This window comes from Chelonoidis abingdonii, chromosome 4 (assembly GCF_003597395.2).
Source record: "Chelonoidis abingdonii isolate Lonesome George chromosome 4, CheloAbing_2.0, whole genome shotgun sequence".
NCBI lineage: Eukaryota > Metazoa > Chordata > Testudines > Testudinidae > Chelonoidis > Chelonoidis abingdonii.
The window spans coordinates 48,022,861-48,044,259 of NC_133772.1; the positions used below are offsets into that span (position 1 = coordinate 48,022,861).

Here is a 21,399-nt window from a genome sequence, read left to right on the forward strand (position 1 = left end):
AGGCTTAGTTGGAATATCTGATACATATTTCTCTGTTTCCCTTCATTGTTGACACATTTTTTTCACACAGAGATTCCAAACAGAGGTCATTGAACAGATACAAACAATTTCTGAAATCATTTACCTCTAAACTCTAAATCTCTACTTTTGTAAAACTTTTGGAATAATTAATTCAGCAACTCATGTTCCTGCTGGTTGCATGAACATGAATTAATACATGCAACCAGATTTATATGTGCAGCCATATACACTTACAACAGTATATACTTCTGACTTTGTTTATATTGAGAGGTATTTCTTTTGCAGAATTTCAGAGGGCCACTATGGAAAAAAAAGGATAGTTTTCTTTTAAATAGCATACAACATATAGAGTAGAGTTGTATAATTGCCAGAAACTGCCCAAGTATATTAATGAAGCTGAAGTGCTCTAAGGATTGTCTAAAATAGTTTTCTAGCTTTTGTTTTTATGTGTATGTGTGAACTTTATAAGATGATATTTGGATAAAAATACAAATATTCAGCCATTTCCCTAGTGGTTACTATCTGGGGAGGCTATGGACAGTATCATATTCCCCCTAAGGCCAGGAGCAATTACAGTCCTGAAATTGATTTCCTTTTAGGGCTCTGTTGTGTCTTTACCACAGACCTAAGTATGGGGCAGTGCTTAGTTTTGCTGCCCAAGGAGAAGATCAGGGACCAGTCTGTGACTCAGAGAGTCACTTGGGGGAAAGTAATGTAAGCTGGCCCTATACTTCATACAGGTTATTTCCTCTGATGGATTTGGAGCTATTCTGTAATAATTGATTACTATTGTCTGTTGACCTGGTTATTGGGATGTTCACTGTATGAATTTATTGGTTTAGTTTAAAAAGGGGGCTGCTGGGAAAAACAATCAGGAAGGAAAAAGAGTGGCACCAGATAAGCCACTTTTCAGCAAAAACTTGATAGTTAAGAGACAATGTCAGGACAGGAAAAGGCCTGCAAACATAGGAGATCAAAAGAATGTAGCAGGTTTATAAAGGACCGCTTTCTCAAGGAGAGGGTTAGTCGTTTGGGGGAACCAGGCTGAGACATAGACACTTGTTGGGAGCACCTGAAAAAGTTAGGCCTGCTGAGGTTACTATCTAGGCTAGGCAAGAGAAACATTTGTGAAGACTCTTTTTAAATCATTCCTCTTCTCCCCCCAGATGCTTCAACATACACAGTACTTGATTTAAGAAGGATGTTTTTTCACTGTAACCCACTAGTCACAGACTCATGGAGGGAAAAGCCTCAGGTCCCCAATCTCAGTACTATGTGCTAGGTAATAATGGTTGACTTACAGGGTACTGTAGGCCATGGCCTGGTAAGAATGGAAGAATTATGGAATAGTGCTCCAAGATAGCTAAAAGCACACCTGACACTGAAGGGGTGCTCTCAGAGATACCAGAGCGGGGACAGAAGTGCAGCTAGCCCTGTAATTGTGATGCTTTCCCTGTCCGCTCCCCACCTACATGCACCTGTGTGGTTGGGAGGGTGGATCATGATGACCCTGTGGAGGCTTCTTGTCCTCGCATACTGCTCCCTGTAATATAGGTAGCTAGCTTAGAACAATATGGGGGTGCAAATACATTTTAAGCAGATCATAATGTAACTCTTAAAATGATTTTCAGACCACAGGTTACTACTGAGTTATGCATTGTGTTAATACACTCTCTTTCTCCAAACCACACTGCTTTTGGTTTACCAACGTCTAAATGTGCTAGGCATCTGGTGTTAAGCACATTTGGGAGTATGGTAGAATCCTGCAGATCATCAGTTAAGCATTTAGACCACATCATGAGCAGAGCTTTCTTAAGCCACATTTTGGAGATAATCTATGTTTATCTGACAGAATTTGCACTAAATTATGATTTCATAAATTACTACACACATCTTCCAGTCTTGTTTATATATATAGGATTTTATTTTATCTTATTGTTGGGTTACATTAGGAATTGCTTTCATTTGAGGGTCGGGGGACTCTCACACCTTCACTAAAGAAGCTAGCCTGTGTGGTTTGCATGCTGGACATGTTTACTATGTTGCCTGCTGCATTTGGATGCTACAAAGCACAATAGCAGCATTTATAAAACTTTTTATTGACTGAGGACTGGACAGTAGCATATGGGAGCACCAGCAGTCGCTAACTGATCATGAAATAAAGAAATTCCAGTATTCTGGTGTTTGTATAAAAAAGAGTCTTTTAGAACTTAGTCATATTGGTTCGACTGTTGTAACCAAAGACCGATAAGATAATAGAGGTCTTTGTGGTTGTTTTGTACTCAAATCTTTTATCTTTATGATGCACTCGGGGCCCTTTAGAGCGGAAAGCTTTTGAAACTGCTGTTGGAGTTAGAACTCAAATTAGATGCTAGTGCTGGGAAGGGGGCTTCTCCGTCAGGCAGCCACCACAAACTGACTTTTATCTCAGAAGCTTTTCCATTAGATTGTTACTTTCTTCTGTTTCCCCTGTTTGTTTTTGTTGACTTCTGCTGCCCTATTTTGTGGCATTTAAAAGGTGACCCAATCAAAAAAAGGTAAATGCTAAATGCTGGACAGAGCCTGTGAAGTAGAAACATCACAGCCTATCTGATGTGTGCTGCAGACTGTGGTGTTAGACAGAATGGTTTAACCAGGTTATTTCCGGCAGCTCAGATTGAATATACTTTCCTTTATGTCTGGCACTATGTTTTTGTTTTTTTCCTCCTCAAACAATGTCCATTAAAAAAAAATTTAGAACTTCCAGGTGAATTGGTTCATAAAGACATCCTTTTTTCAAATGTGGAAATTGCTTAATTTGATTCAAAATCATTTTTGATTGTTGGTTGAATTGCTTCAGTTGATGATACTTTGGAAATGCAGTTAAGTGTTTTTAAGTCTTTCTGTAGCTGCTGGCAAAGTCCACTCTTCTTTCTTGTCTTGCCTTCTGTTGATCTTATTAAAAATACACTGTCTGGTTATTTAAAATGCCAAACAGAGGGGGCATAAGCAATTGTAATTTAGCTTTCATGTTTTATTTAGATGCATCAGGCAAAAGTTTAAGATACAGAGAGTGAAAGAGAATGATATTTATAAGGCTCTATGTTAATCATGGAATTCAAGAGAAATGATAATACTTTGCAGCTGCATAGAGATTTTGATCCAAACATCTCAAAGCACTTTGTAGATTGAACAAAACTACTTTGTTGTGTTAATTTACCAATTTTACAGGTTGGGGAAACCGAGGCAGACTTGTTCAAGAACTCTCAGTGTTTTAGTGTCAGGGTGAGAATTAGAAGCTTTGATTCCAGCCTGCTAGTCTCCTGCTGTTAGGGCCTGATCCACAGCATATAGTTTTTAATGGTGCTGTCCTTTTTCTGTTGCTGAGTACAAAAGGGCAGAGTTTGAAATTACATTCAGTAGCTCTGAAAATCTTTTGTTTCTTGTTCCTGTTTATTTTTTCTGTTCCCCACAGCTATCACCGTGCCATCGTGCCTCTAGAATCTAGAATGTAAGTCACTGACATCCAGATACACTAGTAAATAGACTGATAAATGATAGGGGTGGGAGAAACAGTGCTGGAAAAACAGTGGAGCAAATTTCTCTTCACAAACTACAAAATAATAAACTCTGTATCTACAGTTTTGGGGCATGGGGTCTTTAATCACTTTCCAAACATTTTTTAAGAAATCTGGACAGATAATAAAATAATAATAATAATAATATTTAGCTTTTATACATTACCTTTCATGTCTACCTCTTCAAGTGCTTTACAAAGTAAGATAGTGTTATTACCCACCTTTTACAGATGGAGAAACTGAGGTACATGAAGATGAAATGACTTGCCCAAGGTCATCCAGCAGGCCAGGTCTCCTGAATCCCAGTCCAGTGCTCTATCTACTGAGCTATACTGCCTCCCTGATGGAAGTGCAGCATATCATTATGCACATTTTAGTAAGGAATTTGAATGTAAGACGTGGGAAAGGATAATTTTTTATAGGACCAGAAATGCATACAGAGCTTTATAAACAATTTTAAAAGACAGGACTTTGCCACAAGGGGAATACATTTATTGTAAGTGCAATCTTAGCTGACGAGTAAAATTTAGTTGGTCTCTTTTGGAATGGATTTATAGCTGTTTTATTTTATTACTCTCTGTTAGATTGACCTAATGACCAAAATTCCTCAAATTTTCCTTTGATGTGTTGGTTCTGTTCAATTTGGTCACTTTACCTCAATGTACACTTAAAGCAATACAAGATTCACTGTTAGATCAATGAACACAATGAAGAATTGAACTGATGGAATAATTATGATTATTTATTTAGCTAATTAAGATTATAGACACCAAGGAAGGCTAGGCACTGTAATGTCTACAATGAAGAATAAATTATTGTTCTAAACTTTTGATAAGAAAAATTGCTATTATGTTTACCTTTTAAAAAAATTTCCTTAAATACTGGTGACTTCCCATTGAGCCTCAACATTTTAAATACAACCGGTAAAGGAGTCAATGGATCAAATTCAGTAAATCTGAAGTCACTGAAATAAAGGTCCATTAGAAAAATGTGTCAATTTTAAAGGTCTTTCTTAACTGAAGACCATTTTGTGATAGAGCCAAAGGTTAATAAAATCAGTAGTGAATGTAGCAATTTTACAGATAAGCTATTCACAACAAGTGTAGTTACTTGAATAAAAAGCTAATTCAGTTCTAAAATGCCACATGCAGTAGCAGTGAATAGCTGCTTTTAGGTGCTTTCTGGAGGAGGATAAAATACAGAATCACAGCACTCTTCTCTTCCAGTGTCCCTGGCTGCCTGTAAATTGCTGTGAATGGGACTGTGGGCTGACAGACTCTATTAAGACAAACTGCCTTTCTCATCGGAGAGATAAAATAAATCAGGTGTTTAGTCAAATTAAAATACTTCAGATGGAGCAGGCCTTGGGGAGTGCTGATCCACCTGACAAATCTTAGCGAAACTCAAGACAGATGTGTTTGGGGGATAAGGAAAGCCCTATGGAAAAAAATGCAGCACTGTCTTTGGAGTTAGAGAATAGATACAGTTTAGAGCAGAGAGAGAAAGCTGCATGTGTAATATATAGTATTTTATGAAAGTAGGCATATTTACTGTATATTGATATCTTTTATATGAAGTTTTTTGTTTTACCTGTCTTCATGGCAAATGCATTGTACAGATAGCTATATATGTATTAGTCAGCAGAGGAGTTTATTTACTGGTAATGATTTTAGGGATCTTGTAGCTTGGTGCAGTAAGTGGATGTGAAACAGATGATGAAGGTACACAGCTACTGATGACCTCTGTTGGCCCAGCTAGATCAGCTCAATCTGGTCTGCATTCTTAGCAAGTTGTTTTTTATTAGTATTTAAACTGTAAAATAATGGATAGGATTTTCCACTCCAAAATTAAATTATGGCATTATTCCCCCCCGGACCCCCCCTCCCACAACATTCAGGCATCTTTTATTCTTTCTTACCACAAGTAGTGTTCTGCTAGGTTGTGACACAATTTCATAGGCTTCTCATTATTCCAGTCCTATCCCATTTGTGGACATGAGTTGCATGGGACAGAATAAGGATTAATAATTGCTGGTGGTGCGGGTCAATAATTTAATGGGGTTAATTATTTTAGATGTGGTTTTCTTCTTAAAAGATTACCCCTGATGTTTCCTGAATGGGAAATTGCAACTTCAGCTTGCCACTGTATGGAATTAAAATAATGGAAAAGGAGATCTCTTAGATGCTGGTGTTCTATCATACCTATATCAAGCATCCCAGCTCAGTATAACGGAATAAGCAAACGTCTTTAGCAAGCATTTTGCATTTTGGTTTTATAACCATATTATGACATAAATACAAAGCACGCAGAATAATATGGTAACAAAGTGGAAGAGTAATGCCTGCCTTGGGTGTGTAAAATATTTGATGCTACTAAGATCAAGGCTCAGAATTTCAGTTCAGAAGCTGCTTGACAGATGTGGAAGACTCAAGCTATGGTTTCCTGAGGTGTCAGTGAATGGGTCCAAGTATCATCTTAGTCAGCAGGTTGCTTCCCATTGACTTTCTGGATTAAGTAGAGGAGTAGATCACTGGTGGCTATGGAGGGCAGGTGAGTGGGTTTCCCCTTGGCAGTGCTGAGTGCATTTTTGAGGTGGCTGTCTATTAACTGAAATTTAATGGGGGGTTAAAAATTTCAAAAGCACCTAAATCACTTTGAAGCCACAGTGTAAAATTTTCAAAAGTGACTCAGTCACAAAGGAGTTGGTTAGGTCACTCATCTGAGAAGAGGGAGACCTGAGTTCAAATTCTTGCTGTAGGGGTTTAAATCTTGGGTCTGGAACAGGGACTTGAACCCCAGGGCTTTGATCTCCCAGGCAAGTACTCTAGCCAATGCAGTATAATGGAGAGGATGACACATCATTCTCAGTTTTGTGAATGCCAGTGGTGCCTAAATTCCCTTGTGAATCTAGCCTGAAAAATCATAACTTTTCATATTGGAACTGTCAGAAAGAACTGTTTTGACATTTCTGACCCCCTCCTCTATTTACTGAAATCACACAAACTCCCAAAATGTTTTGATCAATCTGAATCTGCATTTTTTAGCAGGAAACAAAGTTTGGCTTGAAAATTTTTGTCCAGCTCTATTTAGGAGCCCAAGTTCCTCTGACTTTCAGTGAAAATTAGACTCCTATGTGCCTACATCACATTTGAAAATAGTATTTAGCCTTCTAAGTCACTTAGACACTTCAAACATTTTTACCCAGATTCTCTTTTGGAGCATTGATGCCCTATTTTAATTTCACACGAGCCCTCTGGAGTTTCACAAGAAATTGGATTAAACAATAGAGTGCCCTTTCGTTTTTTTCTTTTAAAATATAAACATTAATGAAATTAAGAAATGCACTTCAGAACAGTTACCTTTTTACTCTGAAGTTTCGGGCTGCTGAGCAAGATTGATTTAATCCATGCAGTAATTGTGTTCTCTTTCCAGCCAAATAAACAGATGTAGGTCACATTTTTGGAACACTTTAAATGAAAATCATGTTACATTTTCAACCTATTTTTTGAAAAATCCTTACAATACTATTTCTACAGTAGCATTTCAGAATAAACAAAAACTAAACAATATTTCTTCCAAGTGGATGTACTTAATATTTACAAGAGAAAACACAAAACATGCAGTAAAAACAGATTGAAGATTTCTGAAATCCTTTCACTAATCTTGGCCTCTTCAGATTTTTATCCTGTGCTCATCAGTGTGGCAGCTGAGCACTGCTGTTGACCAGTTTTGAATGTAAAACCTTCTACGCTTTTAAAAATAATATTAATCCAAAAATAATGTAGTGTAAGTAGTTGAGTCTCTGGGAGTCTCAGACCTGCTGCATAGAATCTTGTTTGTTTCCCCACCCTTGGAGAAGAAGCAGGTACTGAAACCTGGCAGCCTCTTCTTGCTGGAAGACTTCCATCCTCCTCTAGGCAGGGGCGGCTCCAGGCCCCAGCATGCCAAGCGTGTAGCTGGGGCGGCATGCCGCTGGGGGGGCGCTCTGCCGGTCGCCAGGAGGGCGGCAGGCAGGGAGCCTTTGGCGGCATGCCTGTGGAGGGTCCGCTGGTCCCGCAGCTTCGGTGGACCTCCCACAGGGGCTGCCCCTGCCTCTAGGGAAGAAGGTGGAGTCAGAACTCTGATGCTAGCTTTTCTACTCCTTACTTGATCCACTTCCCCACAATTCTCTTCTCCTTCCTCAAAAAGTCCTAAGGCTCCTTTTTACCTGAAGCTGCTTTCTGTGAGTCAGTGGGAGGGAGGGATCGTCTTAACCCCCTCATCTGACGTCATATGTCTCTGGGGCATCCAGCAGTTCACCTGAATCCTGAGCTGGTTGGCCTGCTCCCCACCTCTTGGTTATTCTGTGGGCCTGGCAAGACTCACTTTCTCCAAATCCAGTTGGAGCTTTCTTCCCAGGAGAAGGTAGCAGTTCTGCTTCCCAGTGTCCCTTCACTGTACTATGCACTCACTGCACTTGTCCATTATAGTACTCTGGATCTGAGATGCTCGCATGGGAAAGAAACTTGTGTGATTCAAGTACAGTAGGTTGAGATTATTACTTGTGCCAAAGTAAAATGTTCATATTTAGCATATTTTTTGGCTTGATTCACACAAGGTTCATGAACTCTTTACTAGGAGAACTACGCAGTTTACCCATAAACAGACTGCTAAGCACCATTCATATAAAGATTAAATGTACCATAGTGTCATGTTAATTAAACATGCTCTACACAGTAAACTTTGAAAGTTAAATGAGAATTTTTTGAAGTATTTTCTCAGGTTGAGCCATTTCTCAATGACTACAAGTGTAGCTCACCTTGTATACTTGTTCCATAACAAAGGTTTACCTTTGCCATGATTTCTAAATGACAGTAAATGACCTAAATGACCCACATGCTGTAGTGTTCCTACTGCATGCTATCTATGGATGGAAATCTTCTTAAATAAATGACCCACAAAGCATTAAACTGCTGTCCTTATTAAACAGAATATTGTTGCTTATTTTATTTTTTTCAGAATGTACAACTAAGGGAAAATTATATTAATCAAAATGTGAATTTGGAAGTACATGAAGTAGTTATTACACTGGGAAGGTTTAGATGGAAGGGAAAGAGAGAATTGATATTGCAGAGTACATAATTAATTACTCTTGTCACAAAAAAGAAATAGTTGCTCTCAATAGCGCTTCCGCTTCACAATTGTTGTAACGTCCCCTACTGCTTGGAACATAGCAAGGCTGCATGCTGGGATCTTTTAAGGAATTTCTAGTAAAATATATGTTCAAGCTGCCACTTGGAAAAAGCACTTTGGTACTTAACCAATTTCTTTGTGAATATTGTTCAATAACTGCTGTCTTCCTGATATTCACAATGTATCTTTCTCCTCATTTAGGTACACCAGAAAGCCTGGCAGAAAAAGAGCGACAGCTCTCTACCATGATCACTCAGCTGATCAGTTTACGGGAGCAGCTCCTGGCTGCCCATGATGAACAGAAAAAGCTGGCAGCCTCACAAATTGAAAAACAACGGCAGCAAATGGACCTTGCTCGCCAACAGCAAGAACAGGTGAGGCTCCAAGAAAGAAATCTGTGAAAATGTTTCTTTCAGAATGTTAAAAACTCCTAATAAACATTGTTCTGTTTGGAGTTTCCTTTCATCAGTTTTATTAAAAGAGCTAATATTCCTTTGTAACCAATAGAAATAACGAATTGCTTTTTTTATTTTCGTAAAGGGAAAAATATGATAGGAAACTGAGGAAAAGTGGTATTTGGAATTTCAAGGCATTTCTTTCCTACAATTAATTCAGTAGATAGACTGTTTGATTTCTTGCTACTCATGTGATGAAGGGTAGCAAGTTACCAGTGAGCCACGCTATCATAATTTTTTAATTCTCTCTCTGACAACTCAACAATCAAAGAAACAAGTACATAAATGAGAGACCAGAATATCTACAGAGAAAAGAAGGTAACTAATATCTTTAAGAAACACAGTTGTTCAAAAGAGCTGTCCTTGTCTTGTAGTATAAAAATCTAACAGTGATCCCATATACTAATCCCCTAGGCATTAGATCAGACAGATCCAAATTAATGTGCAATTTTTAGGAATCTGACATTATTACTAGAATTATCTTTTCAGTTAAATGTATTTTATAGGTTATATAGCGCAATATATGCTCTGTTGATTTTAATGAGTTGTGAAGTCTGGTATTTTATGTGCTTGAATATTTGCCCACATGTAGGAATATGGACTCATCCCTTAATGGAAAATAACATGAAGGAACACTGTAAAAAATCAGAAGTTAGAATGTCATTTAGCCATCCAGAAATGACACAGTAATTAACTATTGACACTTGTGAATAAGCTAGCACAAATTAATCTTGACACATTTGCAGACGAGTGATATCTTACAGTGAACACTTTGTAATTATATTTCAAAATGAAAATTAAATGACACTTAAAACTAGGTTGTCATGCTCAATGAAGCGAGCATGTAGCTCAACCGATTGGCAAATAAAATTCAGAATTTGAGCCACATGGTGCTTATGTATCATACTTCACTGTGTCGGGCCTATACATCTAGCCTATGTTAGGATAATTGCACTGTCGTGTTTTCTATGCATTTTCCATTACAGCAGTATACCATTTAGAAGGAACCATCAATATTAGATGCATAGTGGAGTTTTGTTGATTTCCATCAGGAAATGAATATTCAAATGCTACTGTATTGTACTTAGAGATGCAGCGGTCTGTACACCAGCAATCTGAACTCTAGCAAATTAGCCCCTCCGCATGCACAAGCTAAACAAAGCTCTCAACAGTGCCCTGACTAACTTAGGATGCAGAGGAGTGGCCAGATCGCCAGCAGTTCAGAATGGTTCAATACATAGGATCTAGTAGCTGTGTAACAGAAAGAAATCACTGTGTACAATTTTCATTCTGAATCTGATTTGGGGGTGGTAGGGGCAGTGGATGTTTGCTTGAGCTGATTTGGGTACCACCGTGGATTGAATCTTGAAAGGTCCACTTGCGAACATGCATCAAGTAAGACGTAATACAACTTTAAGGTGAAATAGCATCATGCATACATCATTAATTAAAATAACAGTACTTAAGCATTCATATGGATGTGTGAACTGTCTCAGTAAAGAGGATCAGCTGCAATTGCCCCTCTGAGCATAGGCTGTACTGGTGATCATAATTATAACAATAACCAGGCACTCTGAGATCCTGGCAGCTGTCCCTATATTACAGGGGTGGCCAATCTTACTGACTCTCTGAGCTGCATACAACAATCTTCAGAAGTTGAATAGCCAGGGTGTGCCTGCCAGGGCTTGGGGCTTCAGTCCTGCAGTGGGGCTGGAGGGTCTCAGGGCTTCAGCCCTGTGAGGTTGGGGGGGCTTGGGGCGTCAGCCCTGCTCCCGCTGAAGCCCCTAGTCCCGGCAAGATTGAAGCCCCAAGGCCCCCCTCCCTGTGCTGGAACTAGGGGTGCTGGGGGAGCTGTCGCACCCCCTGGCTTGAAGTGGTTTCCATTATACACAGGATTTACAGTTTGGTTCAATGGCTCTCAGAACCCCCACTATAAAAATTGTTCCAGCAAACCTGCCTGCTGGGCAGAAGCTCCTAACCCCACCACCCCGCTGCAGGGCAGAAGCCCCAAGCTCCCGCAAACAGCCTGATCCACGGAGAATGGGGGGAAGGCAGGGTGGGCTCTGAGAGCCTCACTTTAACTGTAAAAGAGTCACATGAAGCTCATGAGCCACCCCTGCTATGTTATCTAGTCACACACCATCCCCCTCTACAGCAGGCCTTGCTAGCTAATGCAGGACCCTGTTTGAGTTAGTTGCATAAGTAGCAGGAGAGGGCCTGATTCTTCATTCCTCACTCACTAAACTCCCATTGACTTCACGGGGAGTTTAGCCTTAGGAGATCATGCCCATAAAGATAGTTTGAGCCCATTAGTAGGCAATTGTTTGGCAGTCTCTGAAAGTGGGTTTTGATTCTGCTCCTGTGCTAACTATCCTGTTTCTCAGCTGCAGGAACTGGTGGACATCAGTTTCCTCTTTTGAGGGTGTAATTGGGACTCTGTGTGGTGCATAAGTCTTGTATTCATCCCCTGCACAGGGATGATTTTTTCCTATAGCAATGAAATAAATGTATATTTTTTCAGATCCTGCAATTTCAAAAGAAAAAGAAACCTAAAACTGATCATTTTGTGCTATACTATTGCCTCCTCCTAAAGTGCATAAAGATACTGCATTTTTGTTTGCATATTACGCAGCTGATCTGATTACTTTGCACTAAAGTTAGTTGAAAATGCAATCGTGTTTCAAAATCACCCTCAGAGCATTTACTGTATTTTCTTTATCAAAATATTTCTACTGCCCATTTTCTTAGCTTTCCTAACATTGAAATATATGCACGTGTAAAATCATGTGCTATATTGGGGGAGGAGGGAAGAGTGAGAGAGAGCAGTGTTCTTCCCACACACTGGGAACTAGGTACTCCTGAGTTCAGACTTTATATCTGGTACTGACTCTTGCAGAGGTAACTCAGAAGAAGCCCGATCATCCCCCTTCCCAAGAAATATTTATAGGAGGGGAAATGATACTTGAGAAATGAGTCACAGGGTGAGACTCAGACCCTCAGGAATGAGAGGGTGGTGTCCTAGCAGAAAGAGAAGTCACCAGGATTGCTGAGGCTGGGTTTCCTCAGCCACATAGATTCAATCCCTGATAAGATCTTCTGAGCAGTTATCCCTCCAAGACAGCAGTCCCAGTAGCTCACCCAGCTCCTCTTGGCTTCTCCACGGCGGCAGTATGGGAAGTTAATGTAACAGTGGGACAGTTAATGCTGGTCTGTATTACCTGCTGCACAGATTTCTGCTCAAAAATACATCTTCAGCCGAGATGATCGGGCCATCTCTTTCTGCTCTAAGAGATCTTGGGATGGCGCCCCTCAATCTGCACAAGCCTCTCTGCACTCTGTCCCACTGCTATATGAACTTGCTTCTCTCAATCCACGTAAAGGAAAAGGAGCCTCAGACCCCTAACCTGTCACCTTCATTTGCCCAGTTGATAAAAGGAGAACAATAATATTCACATATTTCACAGAGGTCTTCTGAGAATTAATTATTTAGCCCCAGATTCTGCCCCTTTACACATTGGGTAGCACCTTTCTCACTGAGCAGTTCTACTTAAGGCAGTGGGACCTACTAGGGAATAAGGTACCAGTCAGAGTGAATAAGACTGGCAGATGCTTGCCCTTATATGCTGTATTTTGAAGCACTCCATACAGCCCCAGTTCAACAAAGCAATGAAGCATGTCCTTAACCTTAAGCTCTGTGGATAAGGATGGAATCACATACCTGTATAAGATTAAGGACATGCTTATGTGCTTTGCTAAGTTGGGGCCTAAATATTAAGTATTAGTACATAAGTTTTACTGGATAGTTATGGTCTGATGTTACATTTAAGTTTGAAATGTTTCTATTATTTATACAGGTACCTTAAAAATATCATTCACTAATCTTCCTCGCAATATTTTGGTATCTCTTAACAAATGGTGCTCCGTAAAAAAAAAAAAAAAAAAAAAAACTATTTGAAATGATCATGAAGAATAACTCAGAGGTTGTTTTCACTCAAAAAGATTGAAGTTTGGACATTACTATTTTAATTTAATGAAAAATTTATTTCTAATAGATTGCAAGACAACAACAGCAACTTTTGCAACAGCAGCACAAAATCAATCTACTGCAGCAGCAAATTCAGGTCAGTGTGTTTTATTGCTCTCTTCTGATTATGCTTAAATTCCATTTACAGAGAGGGAGGGATTTAAGATAAAACAGCCACATGCTTTACGCATAAACCCCCACAAAGAGGGTCTCTGTGTCTTTGAAAATAATTGTCAACAATGTTTTGATGGAAACTGCTTTTGGTTAATAAGCAGGTTTTTTGAAAGTTGTGAATTATTTCTTAAATCTTGCCATTTAACTCTAGAATCTGCAATCATTTTGATTTATACGCCATGAAGGAGAAGCAGAGATTCAGTTATTGTTTATAGATTACTTTATTGTACAAAGAGAGAATTGGCTTTATAAGGAGAAGATTATTATGGAAAACAGTCCATAGAAAACATCTGAAACTTCATTAACAAAGCAAACAGCTACAGAGCAGGAAGATAGCCTTTGAAATGCCAGCATTCCCCAAACCTATTGAGACAAAACTAGGTGTCCAGGCTCTGATATCTTGCCTAATATCCAAATGCGTGCACGTGCACCATGACCCACAATGCCTTTTGGTGCACGCCATAGGCAACCTTGTAGCTGTGGAACCCACAGTCTCTAGCTTGATCATGTACAAGTAGACTCTCGAGTGTCTATAGAGGTGGAAAGTCAAACTTTATTTGCAGGTGGTGCTGGTGTGTGGATTTCCCCACTGTGTCATCCTCCCTTCTTCCCCGTTCTGCTCAGAAGCCTTCCCTTGGCCTATTGTTCTATTTAAATTTGCATCCTGGCTGTTGACAAGCTATTGTGTGGCTGGTCACCTGCTGTATTGTTGTTTATGTTGTGTAGCCAGATGCACCAGTGAGAGCCACCTGCCTCTGTCCCTACTATCCAGCAGTCTCTGTAGGCAGAAGGTGCACTTATTCCTTTCCTCATCCTCACCCCAATATATTTGCATATTCTTTTTCAAATATCACAATGTTATTTTGTTTGGACTTTAATTGGTTTAATTAACATTTGTCAAGTACACTGACACCCTGGGATGAAAGGCACAACAGAAGTGCAGAACATTGTCCTCATTGTTTTATTGACTGAATGTAGTTTTGAAAAGAAGACTGCGTGTCACTCTATTAGTTGTGGTTTGGGGAAGAAGAGCATAAAAATACTTGAGGCAAATAAATATTACATATTCCTCTCTACCCCTGTCTTGCAGAACAGGTAACATTAGTTTTAGAAAACCATTCATTAGTTTATTACATAAAAAACATCTTGAATTGGCATAAGAGCTAAAAATAAAGCATAATTTAAATGGTTTAAAAAATGTAAAAGAGACCAGAGAATCATGTTACTTTAGGAAAAATAGGTCCTGGCATTTTTTAAGGTGAATGGGGTTTAACATATTAAGCATCAGTTTGAGACCATTCAAGGAATCTCTTGAATGCATGCAAACACTTACTCCTAATTAGAAATGTATGTATCAGTAGAATTTGTTTGCACAGAAAGAGTCAAATTATGACTGTTGGAGCCTTTAAAGCACTGGAATGGGGGAATCATCCTTGGCATAGAGTATAGGACTGCCCTGGTCACTCCCCACCATCCCACAGCATATTCTCCTCAGTCACCTTTGGCTAGCCTCAGAATTAATGAAAGAGCTAAGCAAGAATTTTTTACTTCTGTTGAAATGTGGGATGCACAGACATAGGAAAATGTGATGTAGCAAAAGTCAGTTTTTCTATCTATCTGGCAGAACGTGGTTGGCTTCAATGGGAAGAATCTTCTCTCATATTCCCAGTCCAAAAAAAATTAACTCTTCTCTGAGATTTTTGGAAACCTTCCGGATACTACTATCTGGCTCTCTCGCATTCCCAAGTGATTCCAGCTGAACAGTATTATGGGGAGATCACCAATCAATAGAACACCATAGGAATCCTCACTAACCTGCCAGACACCTCCGAAAGGTCAAAGTAGGACAAGAACCAAATGTATGTTAGTTTTAGGAGGATTTTCATACCCTAGTCTTTAGTGCTTCTGTCCACGTATAATTTGTCTGCTAATGCAATGGGTTTTGGGTACAATTCTTGGCATATTTTCAGAAACAATTTTATTTTTGCACTCGTCAGTTTTTGATGAACTTACCAAGAAAAAAACAAACAAATAAATAACGCCCTCCTACACACAAAGAAGAGGCTGTGAAACTAAACTTGTAAATTTCACGTAATGTATAGGCCCTTTTGTGGTAGAAAGGGTGGAAGTTCCCACATACACTGGTTTCTTTAATGAGAAAGTGCTAATCTGCTTGCAAGAATATATCGATATAAAACAAATAATATTTGGGTGCTGGGTGCTACCTTCATTATCAGAATTGAAAATCTACAAATTTCCCTGAGACTCATTGTGAAACCTTAACTTGCTTGTAGCATGGCCAATAACAAACTGACTGCAATTTTCACACAATGAGAATAGCTCTGGAATACCCTTATTTTTGTGCCCAGTCTCATTTCTTCTTGCATTGGGATTAATTCTGATTCTGATTGCATCCATGATTTTTAAAAGGTGAATTCTAAGGCTGCCTTGTGGTAATAAAATAATAGGGACTTACCGTCTTTGTTATAACCTATATACATGATGCCATGATAGCAGGAATCTATCAGCAGAAATTTTATGGCTGCTGTTGTTCTGCCAGTGGTGCAGTGTCTTCCATTGGATTTGAGAAAGGTTTGCTCTTTCATTGACCTGAGCTGACAATGCATTGGGAGTGACTTGCAGCTTTTTTCTCTCCTCCAGCTCCATTTTTTTCTCCTTTATAGGATCCTCGGTAATTGTCTGAATCCTTGTGCATCACTGCACATGAAGATGTGTAACAGGACTTCTAGTGGGAGCAAATGGCTATTTTTTGTCCCTCAGTGACTGCTAAGTCTTTTCCCACTTGACTTTCCTAATATTTATTGGTCAATTAGATGTGGAGGCTGGGCCGATATAGGGTGCTCTTACTCCATGTTTGTATAGTGGTTTGGGTTCTATTGCATGTGAAATATTTGTAGAGTGATTTTTGCTCATATGCATAGGATGGAATCTAATCAATGTGTCTGAGGCAGGGAAAGAATTTTTCCTCCATATCTCGATGGCCAAGCTCAAGGTGGGCTTCTTGCCTTCCTCTGGAACATCCTGTAAGACTCCGCCTGTCAGTTATTAGGGTTGTGGGGGATGTGACATATCAAACAAGCATGTGGTCTCTCAGAAGGGCTGCTAGGAATGCTAATTGTTAGGTTTATAGAGGAAATCTCCTATTTTAGCTGATGTTTAGCCTACATAATCCACAGTTGCCATCAGCCAAGTGGTTCTTCCTTATTTATTTGTTCCTGCTTATTTTGTTGCAGGTTTGTTACTCAGGCATTCCTTGTGATAGAAGTTGATTACCTTAGTTGCCTCCTTTACAGCTCATTGTAGGTTTGGGGATGGGGAGAATCTCCTTGCTATTTAGTTGATTGAGACTGTTAAGACTGGGTGTCTACATTTCTTGTACCTGAAAATGTACTGTTGGCAATGGGTGATATGTTGCTGGGCTAAGGATAGGCTGAAGGATGTGATGCTTCATATTGCTGTGTCTGGTGTGAAATAATAATTGTCCTCCCCTTTATAAGAGATTATGAAATGTGAATATTGTAGGTGTCAATTTCATCTGGGCACAGGCCTGTCCATGGTCCAACTACCTGGAAATCAGTTCGGTATGTTCTCTACTGCAGTATTCCGGGGCAAGTGATTGTGGATGCAATGTTTTCATCACATGAGATGCACTGTGTACCTCTCTAACCTTCTGAGGTCTGTGGCATATAGTCTCCAAACAATAATTTTGACAATTTAAGGAATACGATTTATGTAATCCTTTGAACAATTAGAAATAATCAAAGAGGTTCACTATACTTCACTCAACAATAAGTAAAAGTGAAAAGAATCCATTAAAACAATCACTTATTTCCCCCCTAAATTGCCATTACTTCAAACATCTTATTTTATTTATCCGTTTCAAGGATCACTTTCACACTCCATACCTGATTATCATATGTTGTGCAGCTTTGTCAACAGCATGTCAACAAGAAACATATCAGGTATTTCAGGCAAAACCAGTACAGTCATCTTAGGAGTGATGAGCTCATATATTTACGTATTTGTTCACAGTCAGTTCAGGATTCTGGGGGTGGATTTTGGGGAGGTAGTTTTGTCTAGTAGTTAAAGCATGAGAGGTTCCCCTTCTTTGTCCACTTCTGTAAAGGGCTTTGAGAACCTGTGATGAAAGGCTCCAAATAAGTGCAATATTTTATTACTCCCCAGCCCAATTACTCATACCCCCGAAGCTTGCTTCTCTCTCTGTGTGGACAATAAACACCCTTCAACAGGAGAAGTTCAGAATTAGAAGAGCTAGTGTTCCCAGTTATGATCCTTTATCCCACCGCCCAAGGCAGGCAAGTCTCCCATTGATTTCCATGGACTTACAGATGAGGAAAGACTTCAGGGCAAGCCCAAGGCTGCAGGATCAGGTTCTGAGCTGTTTTATATTCTTTGAGCCAAATTCATTTCTGATCTAAAATGTAAAAAATCTTAAAGCAGTAGGAAAAAACTAGGCTGCTCCAGGGCAGGGTAAGGTGGGGAGATATTAATATATGCTATGCTGGGAAAACTCATCTTAGGGAATATGGGAAAAATCCATTTAAGGAAAGACTTCTTTAATGTATCATAAACAGAAGGGAGAATTCACAGGATGGAAATGCTGAAGTCTGACTCTGTATAATGGGCCCAACTGTGCAAGGTGCTGGATGCCTTAAACTCCAAGTGAATTCAGAAACTTGTTGGAGACAGTCAATTCCTTGCAGGATCAGGTCTGCTGAGTGTCTGTCCATGTTCTGCTGGAGGAGGAGGAGACTTTGAGCCTAATTCCTCAAGCACTCTGCATGCAGAAGATCCATTTAAGTCCGTGGAAGATACAGGTGTAGAGGACTTAAGGAACCAGGCCCTTTGCTTAGTCGCTCAGACATGTGCAGCTGTCATTGTAATGAATGCTAAATGTAGACCACAGTTTTTGAAAGAGCTCAGCTTCTACATCTGGGGCCAGCACAATGGATGCGGAACTTTTTCTGAGAATCTGGCAGTAGGTGTCACAATGGGAACTGAGCACTTTTGAAAATCTGGTCGTAAGTGCTCCCATCCCTTTCCCTTCTCAGTGCCCTTACAGTGCAGTGTTTTGAATCAGGTTTAGTTTCCTTTGCATAGAAAAATTGGGTTCTTCTGCCCTAATAAGTATTCTGCTTTAATTGAACCATAGAAATTATTTCTAATAGTCATTGTGTTCTAGTTTTTAATGTGTATGTTCATGCTGTGTATCTTAATATCAACAAGCTTGCATTGTCTATTTCTATTAAAATGAGTGAACATGATTACCATGATAGTAAACAAATAAAAGAATGGTAACATAAAAATGACAACTGTTTAAACTGTTCTTGAATATGAATCATTTGAATCGTACTTAAAACGTAAGAGGCTGATCCAACAAATCTCTCTCCTTATCCATGATTAACTACTAATATTTCAGGTACCTGGTGAGCTGAATAAGGACTATCTCTTTATGTGAAGTGCATGTCTAAAGATCAGGAATAATTACATTGCACATTAGCCTCCATGGCCTGCATGACCTGGTTAATTAATTTTTTGCTAGGATAATAATAATAGAAATATATTTAAAGATATGCTTCATCATTAAGTATCTAATTGACCTCCAATTTTAAGAGCTGGACCTTTCATTTATTGCCTTTCAGAGATGGCTTAAACCTCCTAGCAGTAAGCTTGCTGAAAAGGCAAAAGCTGGAATCTAGCTCTCGTCAGTCCCCAGTTGCTCTGTCTTAGATTGTCTCTCTTTGTTTGTAAACTGTAGTTAGCATTGGCAAGCAAAAAGCAGTTACCATGCTACTATTCTGGAACAAGGGAATATTCCTTTTTTTTTTTTTTTTTAAATCATCGATCATGAAACTGATCCTCTTCCTGCAAGCTCTGAGCAGGACCAAATAAAGCCATTGAAAGCAACTTGATACCTCTATTGGCGTGGTATATGGATCAGATACTCGCTTGAAAGAAAATGAGTGTTATAAACATAGCTTAGAAGTCTAGGAATAGCCCCCAGCTTAAGCAAACCCTTAAAATATTTTGTAATTGTATCTTCAATCATGAATTAGCTAGGAAAAACAGACCCTCTTTTCCCTTTTATTTCACTGCTGAATGCTGTTTTTAATTGCCCACAGGCATGCTGTTGTGATCTTCTTTGGAATTTTCAAACGAGGATAAAAATGCAAATCTAATTATTTCTTTTATCTAATCTAATTAACTTTTAAAAGTAATGATAGATGCACTATAGCCTGCGTCAAACATTTTAATAACCCAAGTTACTGGATTAAAGAATAGGTAAAACTACAGTAATTTATAAACAGTGACGATTACTGCAGTTCAAAATTTAAATTATTGTGGTGGCTGAATAAACTGTAGCAGTAGCTTATTAATTTGTAGTAGAGATTATACATTTCCTTTAAATTCCAACATGCTTATGAATTGAATCCAAACTATCATTAGCTTCTTTTGATTCAGTTCAGTACCAATGCATTGCTGCAAAACTAAGACTAACCTCCTTCTTCCAATGCAGTTGCCCACATGGACTATTTGTAAACGGAAGATGTAAATGCCAGCATGTTACTGTAATTTGTACCCTTGTTATTTAATCAGAGACTGAGATTTCCAGAACTCTGCTGTGTGTGTAGCCTCACTGCTTCTGTCCAGCTCGACTGTCTTGTTAGCAAAGATGGCAACTAGTCCAATGTGCGGGGCAGAGCCAAAGAAAAAGGAGAAAAACAGAAATATGTTGAACATTTATGAAGCAAAGCAAAACATTTCATGTTTCATTTTCTAATTTTTCTGTGAATTTTTGAGTAAATAGATTTGTCTCTCCTTCCTAGATCTAAACAAATTGTATATAATGCAAAAATTAAGTCTTGTGTATCTCTTTCATATCACTTTTGTAATTATAGAGCAGTAAATGGTAGAATAGCATATGTTAGCAACATGAGCAGCAGTCTATGAAATGAGCTACCAGTTAATAAAATGATCTTGTGGTGATGTTGGCCAAATGCTAGCACACATGTTTCAGAAAGTGATATTTCAACAGACTTGAAGAATAGGACTTTGGCACACGGGTGCTGAACGTGATCTGATGTGTGGAAATTAGCTAAATCTACAGTCAATGTCATTGTTCCTCAGGCTCAAGTGGTGCAGAAAGTGATAGTAGCTGCCCTTTCTCCCACTCTCTTCCCTCACGCTCCCTTTTTAAAATTAACTGTGGTGTTTGGGGAGGGGCGTCACACATCCATCTATACTCCTCAGTCCAAGCACTCTTGTTTCTTTCATTCTTATGCTGTATTGCAGACTTGCCCATGGGCAATACTTCTTTTTCTTCTTTCAGTCCACCCTGTAGGCCTGTTCCTAGAGCTGAAATCCTCATCCTCATCAAAACCAGTGGGGCCAGGATATTACCCTCTGTGCTTTGCTTAAGTGAGTACTGCAGGCTTGAGCCCTATTTGTTTAGCTCAGATTATGAACAGCCCCAAAAAATATGCAGAGGAGCAAGCAAATATTACCTACCTCACTCATGCTGCTGCTCAGGGTCCACTTCCAGCATCCCTCACAGTGCTCCAGGAAGTCCAATTACTTCACCCACATTTGTGCAGCTTGCAGCCCCAGTAGTCACTGTGCCTCTCTGAATGCCTCTAGTGCTCCTCCTGGGGCAGTGCATCTCCAAATCACCAGGCTGTGGTGTTAAAGCTACAGCCTAACCCCTAATTAATTGCAAAATCATCCTGAATAATTAGAACTGTTTGCTTGACCGTAGAAAGTCAACTTCCACCCTCAGTTGCACCTGCACAAACAAACTAAAGTGTGTAAGTGGGAGCAAAATTTGGGCAATTGCTTTCCTTCCAAAGGGCCCAATCCTGCAAAGTCTTATTTACATGAGTAACCCTTACTAGCCCAACCAATATCTGACTACGTGTATATCTAAGTATTACTTCCACTGCAGAATTGGACCCAT

At 39.3% G+C, this 21,399-nt stretch overlaps 1 protein-coding gene across 38 annotated transcripts in view; it reads left to right on the forward strand.

Moving 5' to 3' along the window:
- SOX6 (SRY-box transcription factor 6) overlaps window positions 1–21,399 on the forward strand; it is a 473,353-nt gene that overhangs the window by 277,631 nt on the left and 174,323 nt on the right. For all 38 annotated transcript variants that reach the window (XM_075065133.1, XM_075065127.1, XM_032799217.2 and 35 more), the window contains 2 exons: window positions 8,952–9,124; window positions 13,258–13,326. In XM_075065133.1, the coding sequence (XP_074921234.1) occupies window positions 8,952–9,124; window positions 13,258–13,326 (242 nt within the window). The remainder of the gene's footprint in view (window positions 1–8,951; window positions 9,125–13,257; window positions 13,327–21,399) is intronic.